Below are 20,601 nucleotides of genomic sequence, written 5' to 3' on the forward strand. Positions count from 1 at the left end.
CAGACCTGGGGGGAAGGTGAGAGTGGGGGCAGGAAGGCAGGGCTAAGGGAGGAAGTCATCCCTTGTCAGAACTGCTGGAGAAGGAGAGACTAGATGGCCTCTGAGGAAGGTCCTCTCCTAAATTTGGTATCCTGAGGAGCTAGGTGGGGGCTTCTCCACATGTGTGGTCAGGGAGCATGGCCATCAGCTGTGGCCCCTGAGGATGCCTGTACCTGTGGGTTTTCTCATGGGCCTTGCAAGCCGCGGGGTCAGAAAAGGCCTTGTTACATTCCCGGCATGAGAAGGGCTTCTCTCCCGTGTGGATGCGGATGTGCCGCTTGAAGTTTCCTGTATGAGTGAACTCCTTCCCACAATCCTGCAGAGAATGGCAGAGTTCAGGTGAGGGGCCAAGAGGTGGCTCCAAAGAACGAGATGGATTGACAGGCTGAAAGAAAAAGGGTGAGCTACCTCACACTTGTGGATGACAGAGCCATATGCCTTGGACTCAGTGCGGTCGCTGTAGGTGCCCGAGCGTAAGACCCGAGCCTCCCCCAAGTTCTCCTGCCCTGAGTCAGTGCCTCCAGACTCCTCGTTCTCCTCAGGGGCTTCTCCATTCTCCAGCCGAGGTCCGTTCTCCTCGGCTGGGCTGATCTCCCCTAAGGCTGCTCCTTCGGGGCTCTTGTCATCCTGTTCCTCATCCTCCCTCACTGGCTCAGCCTCGATTTCTGCAATGAAACAAGCTTTGGAGAAACTCTGGGGGACACAGTGGAGTGGGGGGGGTTTGCCCTGCAAGCCCCTGTCTGCCCAGGGATCTGTATGAAGGAGCCACAGACATGCTGCCGCCTAGCCTTGGCTTTGGGCAGTTCACAGAAAGGGAGGCAGCTGAGGACCTGAGACTGGGAGAATGAGTGAGCCTGGAGACCAGAGCTTCCCTGGGACAGTCTCCCCTACAAATTTGCTCTAAAAGATGGGAAAAACTTCCTGATGAAGGTTCAGTCAGCAAAGATTCACCATGCGCCTACCACGTGCCCAGTAGCGTGCTGGTCACGTCTAAGGTCCAAACAGAGGCCTTATGGTTTCTTTCGCGAGACAAAACGTAAGCAGAAGCGCTAAATGACATGCTTCAGGTCACCAGTGCCTTCAGGAATTTGGAAAGGTGGAGTGTAACTGAGGCAGGGGAGATGGGAAGGGCCTTTGTGTTGGACAACAAAGTGCAGGAGGGAGAGGCTGCAGGGGGTCCTCAGCTGGTGGAGCATGTTAGTGCCCCCTGGCCACTGACCTGCTGGGCCATTTGGGGGAGTCACTTCACTTCTCTGGGTCTCTGTTTCCCCCTCTGAAAAGAGAGAATGATGAGAAATAGAAGGAAAAAAGGTTAAGGTGGAGATCTAAAACAAAGAGTGCAATTAAGCTCCTACTGTGTCAAAGTGAGCATGAACATTGTTAGCCCTTAAAAAAAAAGTCTACTTTCATGTACAAAACTAGTTTTATGCATTTGAGAGACTGTCTTTGACAATGGTCACTAAGTTTATGCTAAATAAAAAATTAATAAAATGGAGTCAATGGTTCCTGTCTTACCTCACAGCAACCAAGTGAAATAGAATATTTTTGTGTGTCTATGTCTGTGAAAGAGAGACAGAGAGAGAAGAGAAGAGGCAGAGAGAAACAGAGACAGAGAGAGAAGAGGGAGACAGAGAAATAGAGAGAGGAGAAATGAGGACTGGCACTGGAGGGAGAAGGGTGAGAGGCAGAGAGAGCATTCTGGGAAGGCCTGCACAGAGAAGAAGGGACTAAGGCAGTAAGTTCTTCAAGAGCAAGATTCAATAATTCAGTTTAATGAAAATGCACATCCATTATCAGCAAAGTACAGCACTAGGGGCTGTGGGTCCCGCACCCTGGAGTGACCCCATGTTTTCCCCCCATGCCCCATCTCTATCTTTTCCCTTCAAAGTCCAACTTGGACACCATCGCTGACCCCTCTCCACCAACCTCCTCCTCCAATCTCACTTGGATTGGGTTGGGCCTGTCCCCTGCCCTTCTCTCTCACCCTCAAGAGACCCAGAGTGAGCCCATCCTCACCCTTCTTCTGGAGAAGAGGGCCAGTGCCCAGCCACCTTCTCCCCAGGGGCAAGCTCAGTGCCTTGCCCATAGGAGGTCTTTAACAAATGTTTATATTTTCAAGGAGGTAGGACCTGAGCCTACAAGGGGGGAGTGGGGAGATCCTAGGAGGAACAGATGGCACCAGGGAATCAACCAAGGTGTGAAGGAAAGGCCAGTCTACCTTGCGGTGATCTCTGTGACAGGAATACCTCAAGGGGTGTACCCACAGAGCTGGGGCTGGATTCTGTAGGCAGTGGCTCCTCAGACTTGGCATCCTTCCCCTCTGCACCTGAGTACAGGGAACCCCATAAGTGAATGAGCAAGCACGCAGGGCAGGGATTCATTCTTAATAACTTCATCCCTGAAACCTGCTCAGCCTTGAGCTGGGATGTTTGTCTGTCTTAGAGATGTCCTAATTCAAGGAAAGTTCTTGCCATGGAGAATGGGCTATCCAGAGCTTGGCACTGAAGCCATCCCAGGGCAGGAACTGCCCAGGTCAGGTCTGAGGCCTCCTCACATCCCGGGTCTTCCACACCACTCACCGAGCCCAGCCCCGCTACTGTTGGCTTGGGCCTCTGGCTCGCCACCGGTTTCCTCGCTGGGTCTCACTAGAGGGCCATATTCCACTCGATCCAGCTCACTGAGGGTGGTGGCAGCAGCCTTCTTTTCCTCCTCTGCTTTCTTTTCCTCTCCTAAAGACAGAGGCATTTGCTTGTTTTCCAATTCACCCTGAGGAGAGGAACCCCAGCTGGCCCCTCCCTAAAAGAGCCAGCCTCAGCAACATGCCCCACAGCCTCCTCCTCTCAATATTTCTTACCAAGTCACCCTCTTCTGAGTACTCAGAGACAGCCATCAATGAAAGACCTGAGGCAGGAGGGGCAGATGGGGGAGGCTGGGAAGGGGCGTGGGGAAATAGCAGTGGAGGTATCAGAGGTGTCTAAACTGATCATAGACGAGGAAATGAAGGTCTCAGGGGTGGGATGACTTGCCCACAGATACATAAATCACAACCAGCAGAGAGAAGATTAAGACCCAGGTCTTTTTTATTCCACATCCATTTCATGCTTTCCAAAGCCTCTTCCTATCCCTTATCCCACAGTAACTGATCAATCAGGAGACAGATACCACTAACCTCCATTTTTACAGATGAAAAAATTGAGGTGAAACATGAAAGGACTTCCTATGTCCTAGGACTTGGCTAATGACAAGCAGGACTAACCCAGGCCCCCTGACTACCTGGACCTGTCTACCCTAGGTAGGCTTACCCTCGGGCTCAGGCGCTTCTAGTTTCCCCGACGTGCTGGAGGCTGCCACGGGAAGGGATTTGAGGGCATTGCATGCGCTGACAATGTCCTGCATCTGGAGGAAGCCTGCCACAGCCAGCACATCCTCCACGTTCTCAGGGCTTAGGCTCAGTTTGGCTGTGTACATGAACTCCAGCACCTGCCCCAGACCTGCGAAGACACAGATGCTGGGTCAAGCCAGGGAACCAAGCCTCTGAAGGACAAAACTGCTGCTCACGTAGAGGTTTTCTAGAAGAAAATGCTAGACCTCTCCATCTTTCTGCCCTAGAGATTCCTAGTCTTGTTGGTAAAGACAAACTGAAAATGTGGAGGCATAAAGTTGGAAAGTTGTATGGGTCCCTGATAATGATGGCTGGTGAGGAGGAAGCAACTTCATCTAGGGACTGGAGAAACCTCAGCTCTGGTGCATCCCTGCAAGAAGGAGAAGGAGCGCCTGTCTTCTTTCTCACTGTGGCTTGGAGCTGACCCTAAAGTCTTCAAGTACGCCTGCAAAAGCTGGCTAATCTAGGAAGGTGGCCAGGCCCTCAGGGACTCTCAGTGCCTGCCTTTAGAGAGGTGATCAACCATCGAGCCCTCTTGTCCTGAGCTCTTTTCTAACCTATATTCTCAACTGTAAGTGAAACAAAGTCACTAAGGCCCCAGAGGCACACTGACTCCTTCCCTCTTCAACCTGCTCCTTTCTCCTCTGGACTTGATTTCTGTGAGTGGCACCACTATTGGCCTGGTTTCCTGTGTTCAAACTGTCTCCTCTCCTTGTCTCTCATCAGTTACCAGGCTCCATTGATTTCATTTGTCCAACATCTTCCAAAGCCATCCCTTCCTCTCTATCCCCACTACGCCCACCCAAGCAGCCCACCTGGACCAAGCTCCCAAGCTTGTGGGCGGCTCTTCTCCTGCACTCTCCTCTCTCCGGCACAGCCTTCACATGGTACCAGACAACCATTCTACGTGGAGATCAGGCCACATCACTTCACTGTTCTTCACTGTCTATCAACTGAGGTTCAGATACCTACAACCCTACCTTTCATCCTTCTCTCATGTAATTTCCTTCTCCACTGCTGCAGGATATCTGTGATTTCACTGGAATAACAATGATAATCTCTCACAGATATAGCCCTTTAAGATGTACAAAGCACTTCACATATATTTGATGTGATATCTGACCCTCAAAATGACCTTGTGAAATAGGTACCGTGACCACAGCTCCTTTACAGAGTGAGAAATGGGAAGCTCAGAGGTGAAGTGTCTTGCTCAGAAGCCCAGCCAGTGAGTGTCTTAATGGAGTTTTGAACCCAGTTTTTCTGGGTCCAAGTCCAGCTCCTGCTACCAGGGCACTCCTAATAAAAAAAATGCCTGCCAGCCATGCAGATTAGCACCTGCTCTGTGTCTGATGGAACTAGAGAATGACCAGGGACAATGGCCAGACTGGCCAAGGGCCACATGGTCACCATATGTCAGAGGCAGGATTGGAGCTCAGGTCTTCTGGAGTTGACTGCCCACTGCCCACTCTCCCACCCTACCTCTCCCCGCTCCATGCTCCAGTCCAGACGGATGACTCTTCCACCTCAGTAGCACCTTTGGTTCCTTCTTCCCTTTGCCTTCAATGTCCTCTCCTCCTCCTTCTCTTTCCCCTCTCCACATCATCCACAGCCACATCCCAAAGCAACTTCCCCCAAACCCACACAGAACAATGCTTGCATGGCCCTGGTGATTATCTCTATGCTGGGTGTTACAGCAATCTGAGTTGCTGTCTTATCCCACTACCAGACTCCTGGTTTCCCTAAACTGTCTATCTCTCTGAACACCTGGCAAAGTGCTCTGCACATAGCAGATCAGATGCTGAATGATGGTTTTTTATATTGCACTATGTATATGCCTCGTGAGGCTGTATGTCTGTCATCTAAAGGTCAGCCTTGTTCCTAAAAGGGCTTGTACCTGCTGAAGAATTTTGGGGGGACAGCAAATGACTGGAACCACTTACAAAGGGGATGAGGAGGAGCTCCCTCCACAGAAGAAAGGAATCTGTGAGACACTGAGTTTCACTCCTTTCTAAGCTTGTCCCTCCCACTCCCAACAACTGTACTTTATCCCAAGGCCTGTAGGGTGTGATGGAGCTGCATCCCATCAGGGTGCCCTGGCCACGTAATGAAGACATTCCAGAGGGGCTCACGGTGCCATGGCTTTCCTCAGTGCATTGGCCAGCACTTGATTGGGGTGGAGCTTGGAGGACAGAAGACTAAGAGTATGAAGGATAAATCAACTGTCACTGAGATCAGAAAGGCAGGGAGGGAGTTATGTGCCCTGACAAGTTCACAGTGCATTGAAAACCCTGGTTCTAATGCCACGTCCTTCTTCTGTCTCTGTCTCTGTCTCTGTCATCCTCATGTAGGGAGCTTTGGGAGCCTGGGTTTTAGAGCTTATGGGGTCTGAGTGACATGGAAATCGGCGAGAGCAAGAATTAAGAGTCAGGTTGTCACCTAGGACACACAGGTACAATACTATTTCAATGCTCTGTTTTAGAATGGGGGATGCAGCTGTCTTTTTACAGAGAAGGGCCCAGAGAGCAGTTAAATGACTGGCTCTGGGTCACACAGAAACTGAGAAGCTGAGCTGGAGATGAAAACCTACGCACTCCAACTCAAAATCTAGGCATCTTTCCCCTTTAAAAAAAATGTTTCCAACATCAGAAACGGCCACTCTTCCTGACAGAAGTCACTATTTGGTGATTTTCAAGCTGAAACACGGAAAGCTCATGCTTCTCATGGAAGTGAACATGGAGAATGAAAGGAGGGGTCACACACTGAAACATCTTGCCAGAGACACACACAAGGGTGCATACTGGCTTGGGACCCAGACGTCACAGAAGGGGCTTTCCTAAAAAAGAACACCTACATATGTATGAATCTATGTCCACCATCTCCATCCTGCTCACTGTCGCATCTGCTATGCCCCTGTTCTAATCTGCTCTCCCATTCCAAGTCTTAACCTAAACTAGACAGCAGAGGGCTAAAGCATCCAGGTTCCCCCATGGCTATGAGGGCTGGGCACGGCAGTTAGAGGACAGGGCTGTGGTGTGGTGGGAGATTCAGCCCCCCAGGGTTGGCCCAGGAAAGCCCTGCAGCTGCAGACTGGCTTCCCACCTCCTAGCAGAGCTCAACCGAGGACAGCCCGGGTACCTGCCGCATTACTGATGTCCAGATGCACCACGTCCTTTTGGTCCACAAAGAGCATCCTGAAGTACTCGCTGCAAGCCGCCAGCACAGCCTTGTGGGCCTTAAAGTTGATTCCGTCCACCACAAAGGTGCAGTCACACAACAGGCCCAGCTGCCGCTGCTGATTTAACTGCTCCAGGACCAGCTGGCTATGTTGCGGGAAATCCATGGCTAGAAGAGGAAAAGCCAGAAGGACAGCTGAGCCTGGGACCTCAACTGGCCTGCATTTGCTCATCAGTCAGTGGGGAAGAATGGGAACCACTCCCCCTGTGCTTAGAGCTAGAAGTCAACTCTTAATGATCTTTGTGGAAGAATCAGGGAAAGGGGGAAAGAGGCTTGATGGAGAGTTGACGTTAACGTAGAGATTTATAAAAATGAAGAACAGCCAGTTTTTTGGCTGTGATTTCACAGATATACTCATTGGTCCCTCTGAACATGCCTGACTCCACTCTTTTGGACCAATGACTTTCTCCAAGGCCAAGATCACATGCTTACTTTACTGCAGACCAGGGACTAGAACCGAGGCCTCCTGACTCCTGGTCAAGTCTTAGAACAAAGCACTACAAACCAAGGTTAGGACAAAGATGTGTATGACATGATTGGGGTGGGCAAGATCACAGTCTGTCTGCTCTGGGAAACTAGAGGACGCAGGACAGCAAGAATCTAAGCTGGCTGAGGGCTGGGCCCGAGCCCACAGCACAAGGATGTACAGAAAAAAGACATCAAAGGTGCTGCCTGAGATGAACTAAGTGCCAGTCCTCTATGCACAGCTAATTATTACAAGGCTCCAATTCCCATGACAATTGTTAATAATAAAAAAGCATGAAAAAGTTTCTACTAGGTGCCAAGCATGGTGGAAAAACTGGGGATACAAGGAATAAAATCCTTGCCCTCAAGGAGTTTCCAATCTAATGGAGGAAGACAACACATAAAGAAGCTAAATAGAGTTGGGGGTGGGGAGGAAAGGAAGGGGAGAAGGCACTTGGGCTAGAAGGAGATTGTCCTGAGCCCCACCTCAAATAGAGGCCTTGGAGTCCCTGGCTCTGCCCTCCAGCAGTCTGAAAGTCCAATCAGACGGGCACAAGGTCCTGATGAGATAGATGTGAGGACCAAAGCACCTCATTTTCATCACTAACCAGTGGCCGCTCCTTGTCTGGCATGGCTTGTGATAGTCTTTTGGGTCACAAATTCAGTGAGAGATAAGGATGGAAGCAGGAAGTTTGACATACTAGGAACCTAACAACAGCCACCTTGGAAGGCAGTATTCTTCCTCACTGCCACTTACAACTGGGCTCAAGCCTAATGGCCACCTCCAAATAACCCTTGTGACAATCCTCAACACCCGCAGCTTCAGAACCAACATGTTTCTGGTTCCCCTCCATCCTCTCTATCTTCTCGTTTTGTTTCTGACCTCTCATTTCTGCCATTTTAAAAGTTGATGCCTTTTGTATTAGTCATTTCACTATGGGCAACTCAGTGGCAGAGTGGATAGTGTCGGGCCTGGAGTCATGAAGGCCTGAATTCAAATCTGGCCTCAGACACTAGCTGTGTGACCCTGGGCAAGTCACTTCACCCTGTTTGCTTCAGTTTCCTCCTCTGTAAAATGAGCTGGAGAAGGAAATGGCAAAGCACTCCAATGTCTCTGCCAAGAAAACCCCAAATGGGGCCACCAAGAGATGGATATGACTGAGCAACAACTCAAACATTTCCCTTTATACTTCACATACCCTCCATCCCGAGTCTTTCAGCAAGAGAACAAGTATAGCCAACCTTCGAAGCAACCAAGCACAATGCAGACCAGAGTGCCTCTACAAGAAGGGATGTGCATCCCATCCACTGTTCTTCAGAATCAACACTAGTCATTTTAATTCATCTAAAATGAGCTGCCTTTTAGCACTGTTTTCATTTTTCTTACTGTCATGACCCTCTAAATGTTGCTTCCTTTGCAGTGAATCACTTTCATACATCTTCCCATACACCTCCCTGTTTCTTTAAATTCTCAATATTCATCATTTTGATTATAGCATTCCATCATGACACATGCCACAATTAGTATAGCCATTCCCTAATCTCAAGGAGGTGATGAGCACCCACTTTATTTCAAATTGTTTGACTACCACAAAGAATGCTGCTCTAAATATTTTATTACAGATAGGGTCATTCTTTAAGTTGTTAAGTTTCTTGGGGTGTCTATCCAGGAACACGATCACTGTGTCCTGCAGTTGCAAATTATTTTTCAGGCCCACTGGACTAATTCAAAGCTGCACCAAAAGTATATTAACGTGTCTGTGTTCCTACAACCTCTTCAATTTACCAGTCTGTCAAAGAGGTCCATGATAACAAAAAACTTAAGAATTTCTGCTGAACAGAGGATTAAGCTGTATTTATGTAAATCCTGTTAGTGGGTTATCACACCCATATTTTATATATATATATATATATATATATATATATATATATATATAATGATTCTGAAGGGAATTCATATTTCTGGCTTGTCTTCCTGGGTTTTGTTAGTAAAACTGAATGCTTTATACACATTATCTTATTGTAAGCTCACAACCTGCCTGTGGCAGAAGATATTATGTCTTTATTTAACAGATGAGGAAACTGAGGCTGACAGGATGTGTTTTAATCCAGATTTTATTCAGTCATACCACAAGTATCTGAGCTAGAATCAAAACCCTTCTATCATCTTTACTTCTTCACTTCAATCTTTCCTAGACTATTGCCTACCTGCCTACCACCTAAACACCTGCCCATGTGTCCCTCATCCTCAATAAACCCTCACCTGACCCATCAATCCTTGCTATCATCTCCATCACTACTCCCTTTCCTGTCTCAACTACTTGAGAAGGCCATCTGTCCAAGATGTCTCCTTTCACTCCTCTTAGCTCTCTACAACCTGGCTTCCAGCTTTATCATTCCACCTAAACTGCTTTCTCCAAAGTTACTAATAATCTCTTAATTGCCAAATCTAATGACCTTTTCTCAAGCTTCATCCTTTTTGACCTCTGTGATGCCTTCGACACGGTCCATCATTTTCTTCTCCTTGATACCTCTCTTTCGTCTAGATTTTAGCGACATTACTCTCAGTCAGTCACTAAGCATTTATTATGAAGCTACTATATTCCAGGCACTGGGCTAAGTGCCGGGGATACAGAAAAAGGCATAAGACAGGCTCACAATCTAGCTGGCGGGGAGAACAACACATAAAAAGAAGCTTAAAAGGTGGGGGAAGAAGGAGGTTACATGGTTAGAGGCATGATGAAGTCATGCGACCTAGGAGGGAAATGGTCTGAGATGTGGGGCTGATTTCATCTTGCAGAATGATGACTTTATGACTATGCCTATCTTCCCACAACCCCACCTCCAACTGACATTTCCCATCTTTGCCAATTTTCAGTGTGTGAGGGGAGGGCTGCTTTGATTTGCATTTCACTTACTAATAGTGATCTGGAGCATTCTTTCATGCGGTTGTTAAAAGTTTGCAATTCTTTTGAGAATTATTTGTTTCTATCCTCAGACTTCTTGCTTACGGATTTCAGGAAAAGCTTCTGGTGTCTGTTTGTATCTGTCCCTATCTCATACACACCCCCCCATATTCCAAAAGTTTTAGTGCAGTTTTACACCTCAGAGTCCACTAGGAGTTTTGGAACACTCTACATATATCTATTAATTCTTGGATACCAGTCCCTTATTAGAGAAATCCAATACAAAGCTGTTTTTTTTTCTCATTTGACCATTTCCCTCCTTATCGTATGTGCACTAATTTTGTTTTTGCAGAAGCTTTTCAATTTCATATACTCAATTATATATTTCATCCTCTGTAATCACCTCTATTCCTTGTGTAGTTAATATCTCCTACCCATAGTTTTTCAAAGATATATTGATCTGTTTCTCTTTTAATGTTTTCATAACATGATCTTTAATATGAATACCATATTAACTACATTACTATTTCATATTAAGTTCACATATCAGTTATTGTAGAATATGGTCTAAAGTGGTAGTACAGGGTTCATTTCTTCCATATTCACAGTTTTTCCAGTAGTTTGTTTTTTAAATCAAACACGGACTCTTCTGAGTAGTTTAAGTTTTCTGGTTTAGCGAACACTGCTATAGAATTCCACTGTTATTGTTCCTTGTCCATTCTGCTCCACTGAGCTACCTCTCTATTCTTTAGCCTTTTACTATTCAAATAAGCAAGTGCTACACATTAAGGGTTTTTTCTTGCATCTATCAATATACAATTTTTATTTTTTGCTAATAACGTGACTTGTTTGTGTTTATAGTTTTTCTAATGTTGAAAAATCACTGTATTCCTAGTATAAAAATCTAACCTGGTCCCAGTAAATCATTTTTTGAATATATTGTTAAAGTCCCTTTGCTAGTATCTGAGTCAATAACCGTTAATGATGCTGGTCTACAGAGTTCATCCTCTGCTTTATCTCACTAGCCTGGGCCTTAGGACCACATTCATCTCATGGGAGCAGTTTGGGTATGTTATTTCTCTAATTTCGTGAATACTTTATGGAGCAGAAGGGTAAACTTTTCTTTAAATGATGGATGGAACTGATGGAATTTAATCATAAATTGATTTGGATATGTGCTTTTTGCTTTGGCAGTTAATTTATGGCTTGCTTCATTTCTATTTCTGAGATTGGATTGTTTAGATTATTTTTATAAATACCCATTTCTTTTATATACTTTCAGTTCTGTTGGCATATAACCAGGCATAGTAGTTTCTAATTATTTTCTTTAAGGATTATACATTTAGAGCTATAAGACTGGTAAATCCTCTGGTTCTTGGCTTTGATTTAATTTTTTAAAAATTCAGATTAGCTAATTATAAGCTTCTGAACTGGTCTTTTTCTTGGGGGGGGAGGAACCACTAGATTTTATTCAACTCAAAAACCATTTTGCTTTTAAATTTCTACATGTCTTTCATTTTCTGAAGATTTTATTTTACTATTTTAAAGATTTTATTGATGTCTTTTGTTTTTATATCACAATGACTTCTAAACATATTAAACCATCCCTATTAACAAACAAAAGAGCCCAACCCAAAACAGTGAAAAGCAGCTAAGCAAAGTCAACCAATGATTTTATGTGGTGGTGCAGATGAGACATTATGCCCTGGCATCCCCTGGGCTCCTTACTGAGAGGCAGGCAATATGTTCACCTCCTGATTCTTGAGTGTCATCCTTGGTCTTCCAATTACAAGTCAGGCCTCACTGCTGTCACTGTGGACAGATACTGCTGTTCTGATTCAGCTTATTTCACGCTGCATTATGTTTTCCTATATTTTTCTTGGTTCCTCATTGCTGACATTTTTAATGCATGCTACTATTCTATATATGTTCACATATCACAATTGGTTCAGTCATCCCCCTATTAACAGACATCCACTTGGTTTTCAGTTCTTTGCTTCCACAAAAGTACTGCTACCACTATTTTGATATATATTGGACCTTTCTTTCCATTTTGCACCTTCTTGGGAGACATGCCTCATGATCAAAGGGTCTGGGTTTGGCCACTTTGATCACTTTTGCTGTGTGATGTGCCAAACTGCTATTCAGAATAGCTGGACCATTGCACCGCTCCCCTGACGTGTCACTGCACCCTTCTCCCCAAGGCCTAACATTGACTTCCCCATTTTTTTCATCTTTGCTAATTTGCATGCTCTAAGGAAAAACCGTAGTTGTCTGAATGTGACTTTTTCTGGGAGTCGGTGATCTGGGGCATGTTTTCATGTGGGTTCTTATCATTTGCAATTTTTCTTCAGAGAGTTCTTCTACTTCAGTATTGATAGCAACTGTTATTATGTGATAGATGAGGAAAGACGCATTCGATATTTCTGCCTTTCTGTACTTGTGGCATTTCTGTGCCTTAGCACAGTTTAACTTCCGTAAACATGCTGTGCTTAAAAAATATTCTCCTTAAGATTCCTATTCAGCAACTGCCAAAGGCAAACTTTGTCTGGTTGTTCTAATGTTTTATTTGAACCTTTAGCTTAGTTTCTATCCTTCTTTGTTTTTCACTACACTAGAGAAAGACACCTACTGACGTCCCCATTAACGTGTTATTCATGTCTTCCTGTAATTCAATTAACTGACATCTCTTAAAGTCTTTAGATGCAATACCTAAGTATATATCGAATTAAAATGAATATCGTTTCATTATCAGCCTTGGTACTCATACCTCACCAGTTTCTGAAGCTCCTCTGATTGGAGGGCAGAGCCATAAACTCCAACCCCCCCAGACTGTAATCCCCTTGAAGGAAGGGACTATAATTTATTTTAAATTTCTACACCACACTTTACTATGGTGCCTGGCATGGAGCAGACCCTTAATAAATGTTTGCTGATGAACTGCATCTGCCCTGCTTGTCTCAACCGTTTATCTTGCTTTACATTTGCTGCCTTCTCTAAGATCAAAATTCTCCTCTGGCCCCTCATTTTAACTGTTCAAATCATGCTGTTGTGTTTCTTGCAAACCACAGATAAATGACTTCATTCCATTCATGTTCATGGTTATAATGATTCAGGTTATCTTGTCCTCTATCAATCCTATTAAAATGTTTCCTCTCTTCCCTTCCTTCCCCCCTCCACTTGAGAAATGTCTTCTCCCAAGTTCAACCCTTCCTCTCCTCCAAGTTCAGTCTCCTGCTTACTTCACTATTTCTACAGATTGCCTGTAGAGTTTGTCAATTTGCACTTTGCCTCCTGGTTCCAATACTTCTGGGTGTTTTGGGGTTTTTTTTTTGATGAATTCTTGAAATATGGTGTTCAAGTGATTTTTTCTCTACAGTCTTGTGGGAAGCCTGATGAGTCTTAGATTATGTCCCATTCCTTGTTTTCTAGGTCAATTATTTTTTATATCTTACTCATTTTCCTAAATTTTTTTGCTTGTTTTATTTTGCTCTAATAGTATTTACTGTATCATAGAAATTTTTAATTCAGTTCTGTGTGCTTCCTTCTCCCCCCACTCTCCCCCAGATCCCTACTCCTGGGCCAAGGGGCCTTGGTTTTTGCATTCTCGTTCACTCCGGCTGATTACTCCTTTCGGCCACTTTAGGATTTTTGTGGCCACTGTCTGTTTTCTTCTGGAGTTTGTGCTGATCAGATGCTCTTGCATTTCACTAGCTTCCCTCTGATCATTTTGATGCTGACTTCCCTCCCTCTGATGGACTTTGATGGAGTTGCTGCTAAGAAGAGACAGATGATACGAGTGCCTAATGAAGGCTGGGAGGTATAGGTTTGCCCCCATCTGCAGCTGGCTGGTTTCCAGCTGTTTTTACCTCAGCAGTCACTGGGATTACTACCTTGAGAGCGCCATCAGCGGGAGCAAGGTGGGTAGCTGATGACTACACAAGGCAGTGAGAGGGGTTGGAAAGACCTTTGACGATTCTGTTTCACCTACATACATTCACTGCAGGATTCTGACTCAGGAACCACTGTAACCAGTCCTCTAAGCAAGGACCCCAAAGGGGTAGGCCCTAGGAAGACAGAAGAGACACTCCCACTGGGATGGTCACAGAGCTCTCCAGAAAACTCCTGTTTTCCCTCCTCTTTGGAATTGTTTCTCTTTATGTTTTCAGAATTTCAAACTTGGGTCTCCTGATTGATCTTGGGCTGACTTACTTACTCTGAAAAGTTTTAGTCCATGGGATCTATATATCCCTTCCTCTGAAACCTCTGGAATCTGCTCTCCCAAATTCAGGGTGTGTGTTAAGTGTATATATTTCTTCTCCAGCATACACTCTAGGAGGAGTCACTTCTCCCCAAAGGCTCCCATCATTTCCACCACACCAATCCATTCTTCCCTCTTCAAGGAAATCAGATCCAGAATAGAGACTTCCTGTGCTGATTTCTCCATTTTAGGAAGGATGAATTAAGGTAAGGATCATGAAGGCAAGTCAAGAGTTAATAACTGCTGTGCTATAGGCATACACTTCCAACAGATGTCTGGATAAATGAAATCTCTCATTATTATGACATCATGCCATATGCTAGGTCATATTTCCTCTTTTTACCCCAGTGGTCTTACTTGTTGCCCAAATGCTCTCCATCATGCTTCCCCTCCTCTGGTTCCTTCCTGGATTTCCTTACAAACAGTATGACCACACTTTCCACACTATTATCTCTCGTTTCTTTTGAATGAAGTACAGCTATCTACACCACGGGCTTCATCCCACAAATGTAGGTGGTTCTAGGACAAATGTGCCTCTGTGTTTGAACCTTATGTGCATCTTGTTCACTGCCTACACTTGGGGCATTAGAGCACAGCCACTTGAGTCAATGGATTTTTACTAACAACTTCCTTGGATTTGGATCCCTGTAAAGTTCTGGACATTTCTTATTGCTATCTCTCAAGCCTGAAATGCATTCCTTCTTCACCTCCACCTCTTAGAATCTCTCATTTTCTTCAAACCTCAACTCAAGAGCCATTTTTTTTTTGCATGAATCCTTTCCTAGTCCCTTGATTTGACTTGACTCCCCTCAAATGCTAGTGTACCCCTGATAAATTGTTTTGTATATACTTACATGTGTAAAGGCAGCTGGTGGCACAGTGGGTAGAGCGCTGGGCCAGGAGTCAGGAAGCCGTGAATTCAGATCCAATCTCAGGCACTCACTAGCTGTGTGACCCTGGGCAAGTCACTTCACCTCTGTCTGCCTCAGTTTCCTCCTCTGTAAAATGGGGATAATAATAGCACCTCTCTCCAAGGGTCATTGGAAGATCAAAGGAGAGAAGATTCATAAAATGTTTAACATAGTAACTGGCACTTAGTAGGTGCTATATAAATACTACCTATGATTACTGTTGTTATCCATGTCTTCCTAATAGAATGGACACTCCTTTAGGGCAGTTGAGTTAATTTTTGTCTTCCTATCCACAGGGCCCAGCCCAATGCAAGTGGTCTAGTGAGTGCTTAATGGTCCCTCTACTGTTGCTATCGGGTTGACAGCATTTCTGAGCAGGGAGTCACCAACCAGCAGTATTCTTTTCTTTCTTCCTCCCCCTCTTTACAATTACATAACTCATTTTGTTTTTTAAGTCAATAAGCATCTCTCCCTTCCATTCTTTTGTCACTCCCATTAAAAAGAGAAAGAAAACACGTGAATATATATAGTCAAGTAAAACAAATTCCTGTATTAGTCAAGTTCAAAAATCTATATTTTTCATCACACAAACTGAATAAGACCTCTCTGTTGCAAGCTGGGCAGCATGGTTCATTATTAAGTCTCTGAAACCACGGTTGATCATCATATTGATCACAGTTCTCAAGTTTTTCAAAGTTGTTTATTTTCACAATGTTTTTGTTTAGTGCATAAATTATTCTCCTGGTTCTGCCGACTTCCCTCTGCATCAGTCTAGACAAATCTTCCCAAGTTTCCTTGAAACTATCCATTTCATAACCGCCTGTAGCACAAAAGTGTTCTACTACCTTCACATACTATAACTTGTTCAGCTGTTCCCCAACTGATGGTCACCCCTTTAGCTTCTAGTTCTTTGTCACCATGAAAAGAGCTATTATCAATATTTTTATACAGATTGGTCTTTTTCTTCTTCGCTTGATCTCCAGGGCATAGGCCTAGTAGTGACGTTACTAGGTAAAAGGTTATACACAGGTGGGTGACTTTGGGGGCGTATTTCCAAATTTCTTTAGAAAATGGCTGAAGCATTCCACAGCTCCACAGTGTATGTATGTGTCAGTTCTCTTGCAGCTCTTTCAACAATTGGCATTTCCTCCTATCTGAGAGGTGTGAAGTAAAACTTCAGAGCTGCTTTAATTTATATTTCTCTAATGATTAGTGACAGAACATTTTGTCATACAGCTGTTTATAGTATGAATTTATTTCTTTGAAAACTGCCTGCTCATATTTTTTGATCAACTATCAATTGAAGAATGGTTCTTACGTATCTTGGAAATAAGACCTTTTTCTGCAAAGATTTTCCTCCAGTTAACTGTTTCACTTCTAATTTTAGCTGCACTGTATAAATGTGTTTAAAGTTTATACAATCAAAATTATCTCCTTTATCATCTATGATCCTCTCTATCCTTTGGTCATGAAAATTCTTCCCATAATATTCATTTGGCACTTATCTTGGCATATGGTATGAAATGTTGGTCTAAATTTAATTTCTGCTAAACTCCTTTCCAGTTTTCCCACCATTTTTAAAAAGAAGTCAGACAGTAAGTCCTTCCCCCAGTAACTAGGGTTTCAGGGCTTACAAAAGTGATGATTTTTGTGGTATAGTTTGAGATTTTATACTGCCAGTCCCCCTTTCCACTTTTTATCATCACCTCTTTTTAAGATTTCTTGATCTTTCATTTCTCAAGATGAGTTCCATTATTTTTTCTAGATCTATATGGTAATCCTTTGGTAGTATATTTGGCATGGCACAGAGTAAGTCAATTCAGGCAATGCTGTCATATCATGTTGGGTCAGCCTACCCATGAACAATTAACACCTCTCCAATCATGTAGGTTTATATTTCCATAGCGTGTTGTATCTGCACCCTGTGTGTCTTGGTAGACAGACTTCCAAACATTTGATACATTCTGTAGTTAAATGGAATTTCTTTACCTATCTCTTCTCACTGTGTTTTGTTGGTATTATACAGAAATGTTGATACTTTTATGTGGAATTATTTTACATCTTGCAACTTTATCAACATTATTGTTTTAATCTATCTTATTGCCTCAGAAAGGCAATCATTTGCTTTTCTTTTCAATGCCTTCTTTTATTCTTTCTTTGACTCTTACTGGATGCTCTTTCATGCACCTAACAATTCAATTCAGTCATTCCTTTGGGGATCAGCAAGTCTAAATAGCTAGGTGGCACAATGGATACAGTGCCAGGCCTGGAGTCAGGACACCCTGAATTCAAGTCTGGCCTCAGATACTTACTAGCTGTGTAACCCTGGGCAAGTCACTTAACCTCTTTTGCCTCAATTTCCTCATTTGCAAAACTCTTCCCAGAGTTGCTGTGAGGATCAAATGAGATAATATTTGTAAAGCACTTAGGATAATGCCAGGCACATAGTACATGGTACTATATAAATGCTTATTCCCTTCCTCTATATAAATGCTAAGTCCCTTTCTGCTCCGAAGCAACACTCCTATAATCTGACTTAAAACTTAAGTGTCCTTTTCCCTAAGCCACACTGCTTCTACTTTAAAACATAATTTTTCTTTTGCTTTTTCATCACTTTCATTCCCTTCCTCCTCTTCAGGGGAATAATGAATATTATTATTCATTAATGTAATAATGAAAACAAGAAGACAGAAAGCAGTTCAGAAAAACTAACCAAACATATCAGCCAAGTCTGACATTATGTGCAATGTTCTACCTTCTCTGCAACGAATGGAGAGAAGGACACATTTTTGCCTTTCTCTGTCCAGTGCAACAGAGGCTAATGCACAGTAGGTGCTTAGTAAAGGCTTGGTGACAAGGCTTCTCTAGGACCAACTGGATCATTACATAACATCCTGGCTCATTTTTTGTTGTCATTCTTTCCATTTACATAACAGTTGTCATTGTGCATATTATTTTCCTGATTCTATTGATTTCATTTCATGTTAGTTCATAAAGTTCTCCCCTTGTTTCTCTGAATTTATATTCACTGTTTTTTAAGATGCAGTGTTCTTCCTTCATATTCATGTCCCACAATTTGTTTAGCCGTTCTCCTGGTAATGGGCACTATGTTTCCAGTTCTTTGCTGCCTCCATTGCTGTGAGACATATTCATGATTGAGAAGTTCTCAATACTTCTCTAGTAAGTGAAAAATGTTGAAAGGAAGGGAAGGTGGAAAAGAACAGCGACCTGGAGCAGCTTTCATGCCACTGAAAAAATGAACTTCCCTTTCTTCCTTGGCACAGGGTCCTAAGTTATTACATAGCCTCTCTGCTATGGGTTCAAAAAAGGCACATGAAACAGATGACCCAGGAAAATAGTCCCTCTCTTTCCCTTTCCTCTAAGAACCCCTTTAATCACTAGGAAAGAGGCTGTCTATATGACCTGGGAAAACTTTCCTGGCTCCAGACATCTACAAATAAGCTCTCCAACATTGCAACTGTGCTTCTTGGATAAACCAGTTATGTTAATAACTGCCTGTGGTTAGTGCTCTGAAGTGCAAGGCAAGGGAGGGAGTCTAGACTACCAAGGAGCCACCATGGGCTGCCCTTCCCCTTGCTGAAAGAAGCTTTTGAGGTGGTTTTATGCTTAGAGTGTGCAGGACAACTCATTCTGGAGCCAAACCAAGGAGAAGTAGAGGGCAATGTGAAGCAAAGTTCTATTAGGAATTCCAGGCATCATTAAGAGGTTTTCCCCTAAGACCACAAATTGACATTGAGAGATCAATCTCTCCTAGGTAATGAGGATCCTCTTGACTTCAGTGTTAAAACACTTCAAGGACGAAGGGAAGACGACTATCTGCTCAGTAAATAGGGATGCTCATAAAGAATAAAGAAAAGAACCAGTTTTCTCTTCACAGCTGTAAGTGACCACCCCTGGAAAACAAAGAAGTAGGCAAGGTTTAAAAGAAGTCAGGACGCACACAAGAATGAATCCAAACCAACAAGAAAACCATTTCTAAAGTACTTTAAGGCTTATGAAGGGCTTTTCTCACAACTCACTTGTAAGGTGAATACACAAACAGTCTAGGAAGGACAGGTGTGAAGAGCTCCCTCCATCAACGCATATTCCAACACTTTATATCTCAGTAGAAGTTTATCATGAATAGAAATAATTACTGTTATCTGAATTATATGAGGGACACAAAGGTGAATATGAAGCCAGGCTAAACAAAATTCACAGTCTTTGAGACTTCCTCTCACCCTACTATCCTCTCTGTCTTCAGGAAGCCCCACAGAAGTAGCTGGCAGACACAGAAGGCAACACATAGGGCCCACAATGGTGAGGTGGCATCAATGTCTGTAGTGTGAGGCTGGCCATGAGAGAAGAGCTCAGCCCAGGAAACACAACGTCAGGTCAAACCCTGTCCTCCTGGCAGTACCAGCAGCATGGCCCATGTGACCCAAGCTAGGCCTGCCTGCTCCCTTATTTGCCAAAAGCCAGCTTGAAAATGGAGGTAGGTCTTTGCCAAGCTCTAAACAAGCTCTGTGGCTTTGGAGGTTTTCCATGCCTGTCCCAGAAGCAAGTAAATACACTGAAGTGGAGAAGAGTGCTCTGAGCACTCCTTTGGCAAAAGCCTCTTTGAGTCAGAAGCCTCAGGCCTGGAAAATACCTGAGTCACTAGAAAGGACAAATGTGTGAAACGACTTACAGCCAACAAGTGAATCCAGGCCTGCCAACCTCAAAGGTTAGATTCTTAATTTGCCCAGAGACTGAGCTGTGGTGAGCGAATAGTCTTGTTTGACAAACACCCCACTGCTCCCACAGAAAGAGCAGGAAAGCATCATCCTGCGCAGACAGTGTTGTCCATTGAGTCCTTCATCTCTCCACTACAAGCTCCCTAGGGTCTGGCCACATGTCATCCCAGCTGAGAAAACATAGAGGGGGCAAGCCTTACACCCAAGAAGTCAACTTCCAGAGGCCACTGGGGAATCTAGGGGAAGGACACTGGAAGGAGGAGGGCTCCCAGGGAGTGGCTCTTGTGGGAACAGCACTAGGCATGAAATGTTTCTAAGCAACTACTGCCAACAGAAACATGGGGAACAGGGTTGGGGCAGGGGGGAGGGGGAAGAAAGAACAGAGCTAAGCTTTGGGGAGGAATCATTAAGTGGCTGGAAACACAGAAAGCAACATTAGTGGTCATTATAATAACTTTTTAGGTCTTTCTTCACTCTGACATTCTGTGTTCTAAGGCTCTTCCCAGCTCTGACATTCTCTCTAAGGTCCCTCCCAGGCCTGACATTCCTTATTTTAAAGGCCCTTCCAGCTCTGACATTCTGTGTTCTAATTTAATTAGTTTTCCATTTTCAACATTCACTTCCATAAGTCTTAAATTTTCTCCCCTTCCTTCTCCGAGACAGCATG

At 44.0% G+C, this 20,601-nt stretch overlaps 1 protein-coding gene across 11 annotated transcripts in view; it reads right to left on the reverse strand.

Annotated features, from left to right (window-relative positions):
- The window catches only part of ZBTB17 (zinc finger and BTB domain containing 17), a 55,637-nt gene that overhangs the window by 4,991 nt on the left and 30,045 nt on the right, over positions 1-20,601 (reverse strand). For 4 of the 11 annotated variants that reach the window (XR_011967028.1, XR_011967029.1, XM_072608981.1 and 1 more), the window contains exons 2-8: positions 6,557-6,763; positions 3,342-3,530; positions 2,619-2,768; positions 2,258-2,365; positions 1,259-1,312; positions 448-704; positions 213-355 (exon numbers count right to left, since the gene is read on the reverse strand). Coding sequence is in view for 9 of the 11 variants with exons in the window: in XM_072608981.1 (XP_072465082.1) it covers positions 213-355; positions 448-704; positions 1,259-1,312; positions 2,258-2,365; positions 2,619-2,768; positions 3,342-3,530; positions 6,557-6,763 (1,108 nt within the window). In the remaining 2 variants the exon portion in view is untranslated. Of the gene's footprint in view, positions 1-212; positions 356-447; positions 705-1,258; positions 1,313-2,257; positions 2,366-2,618; positions 2,769-3,341; positions 3,531-6,556; positions 6,764-15,141; positions 15,286-20,601 lie in introns of all 11 variants that reach the window. The other 7 variants (XM_072608984.1, XM_072608989.1, XM_072608985.1 and 4 more) reach the window with 6 other exon arrangements.

This window comes from Notamacropus eugenii, chromosome 5 (assembly GCF_028372415.1).
Source record: "Notamacropus eugenii isolate mMacEug1 chromosome 5, mMacEug1.pri_v2, whole genome shotgun sequence".
NCBI lineage: Eukaryota > Metazoa > Chordata > Mammalia > Diprotodontia > Macropodidae > Notamacropus > Notamacropus eugenii.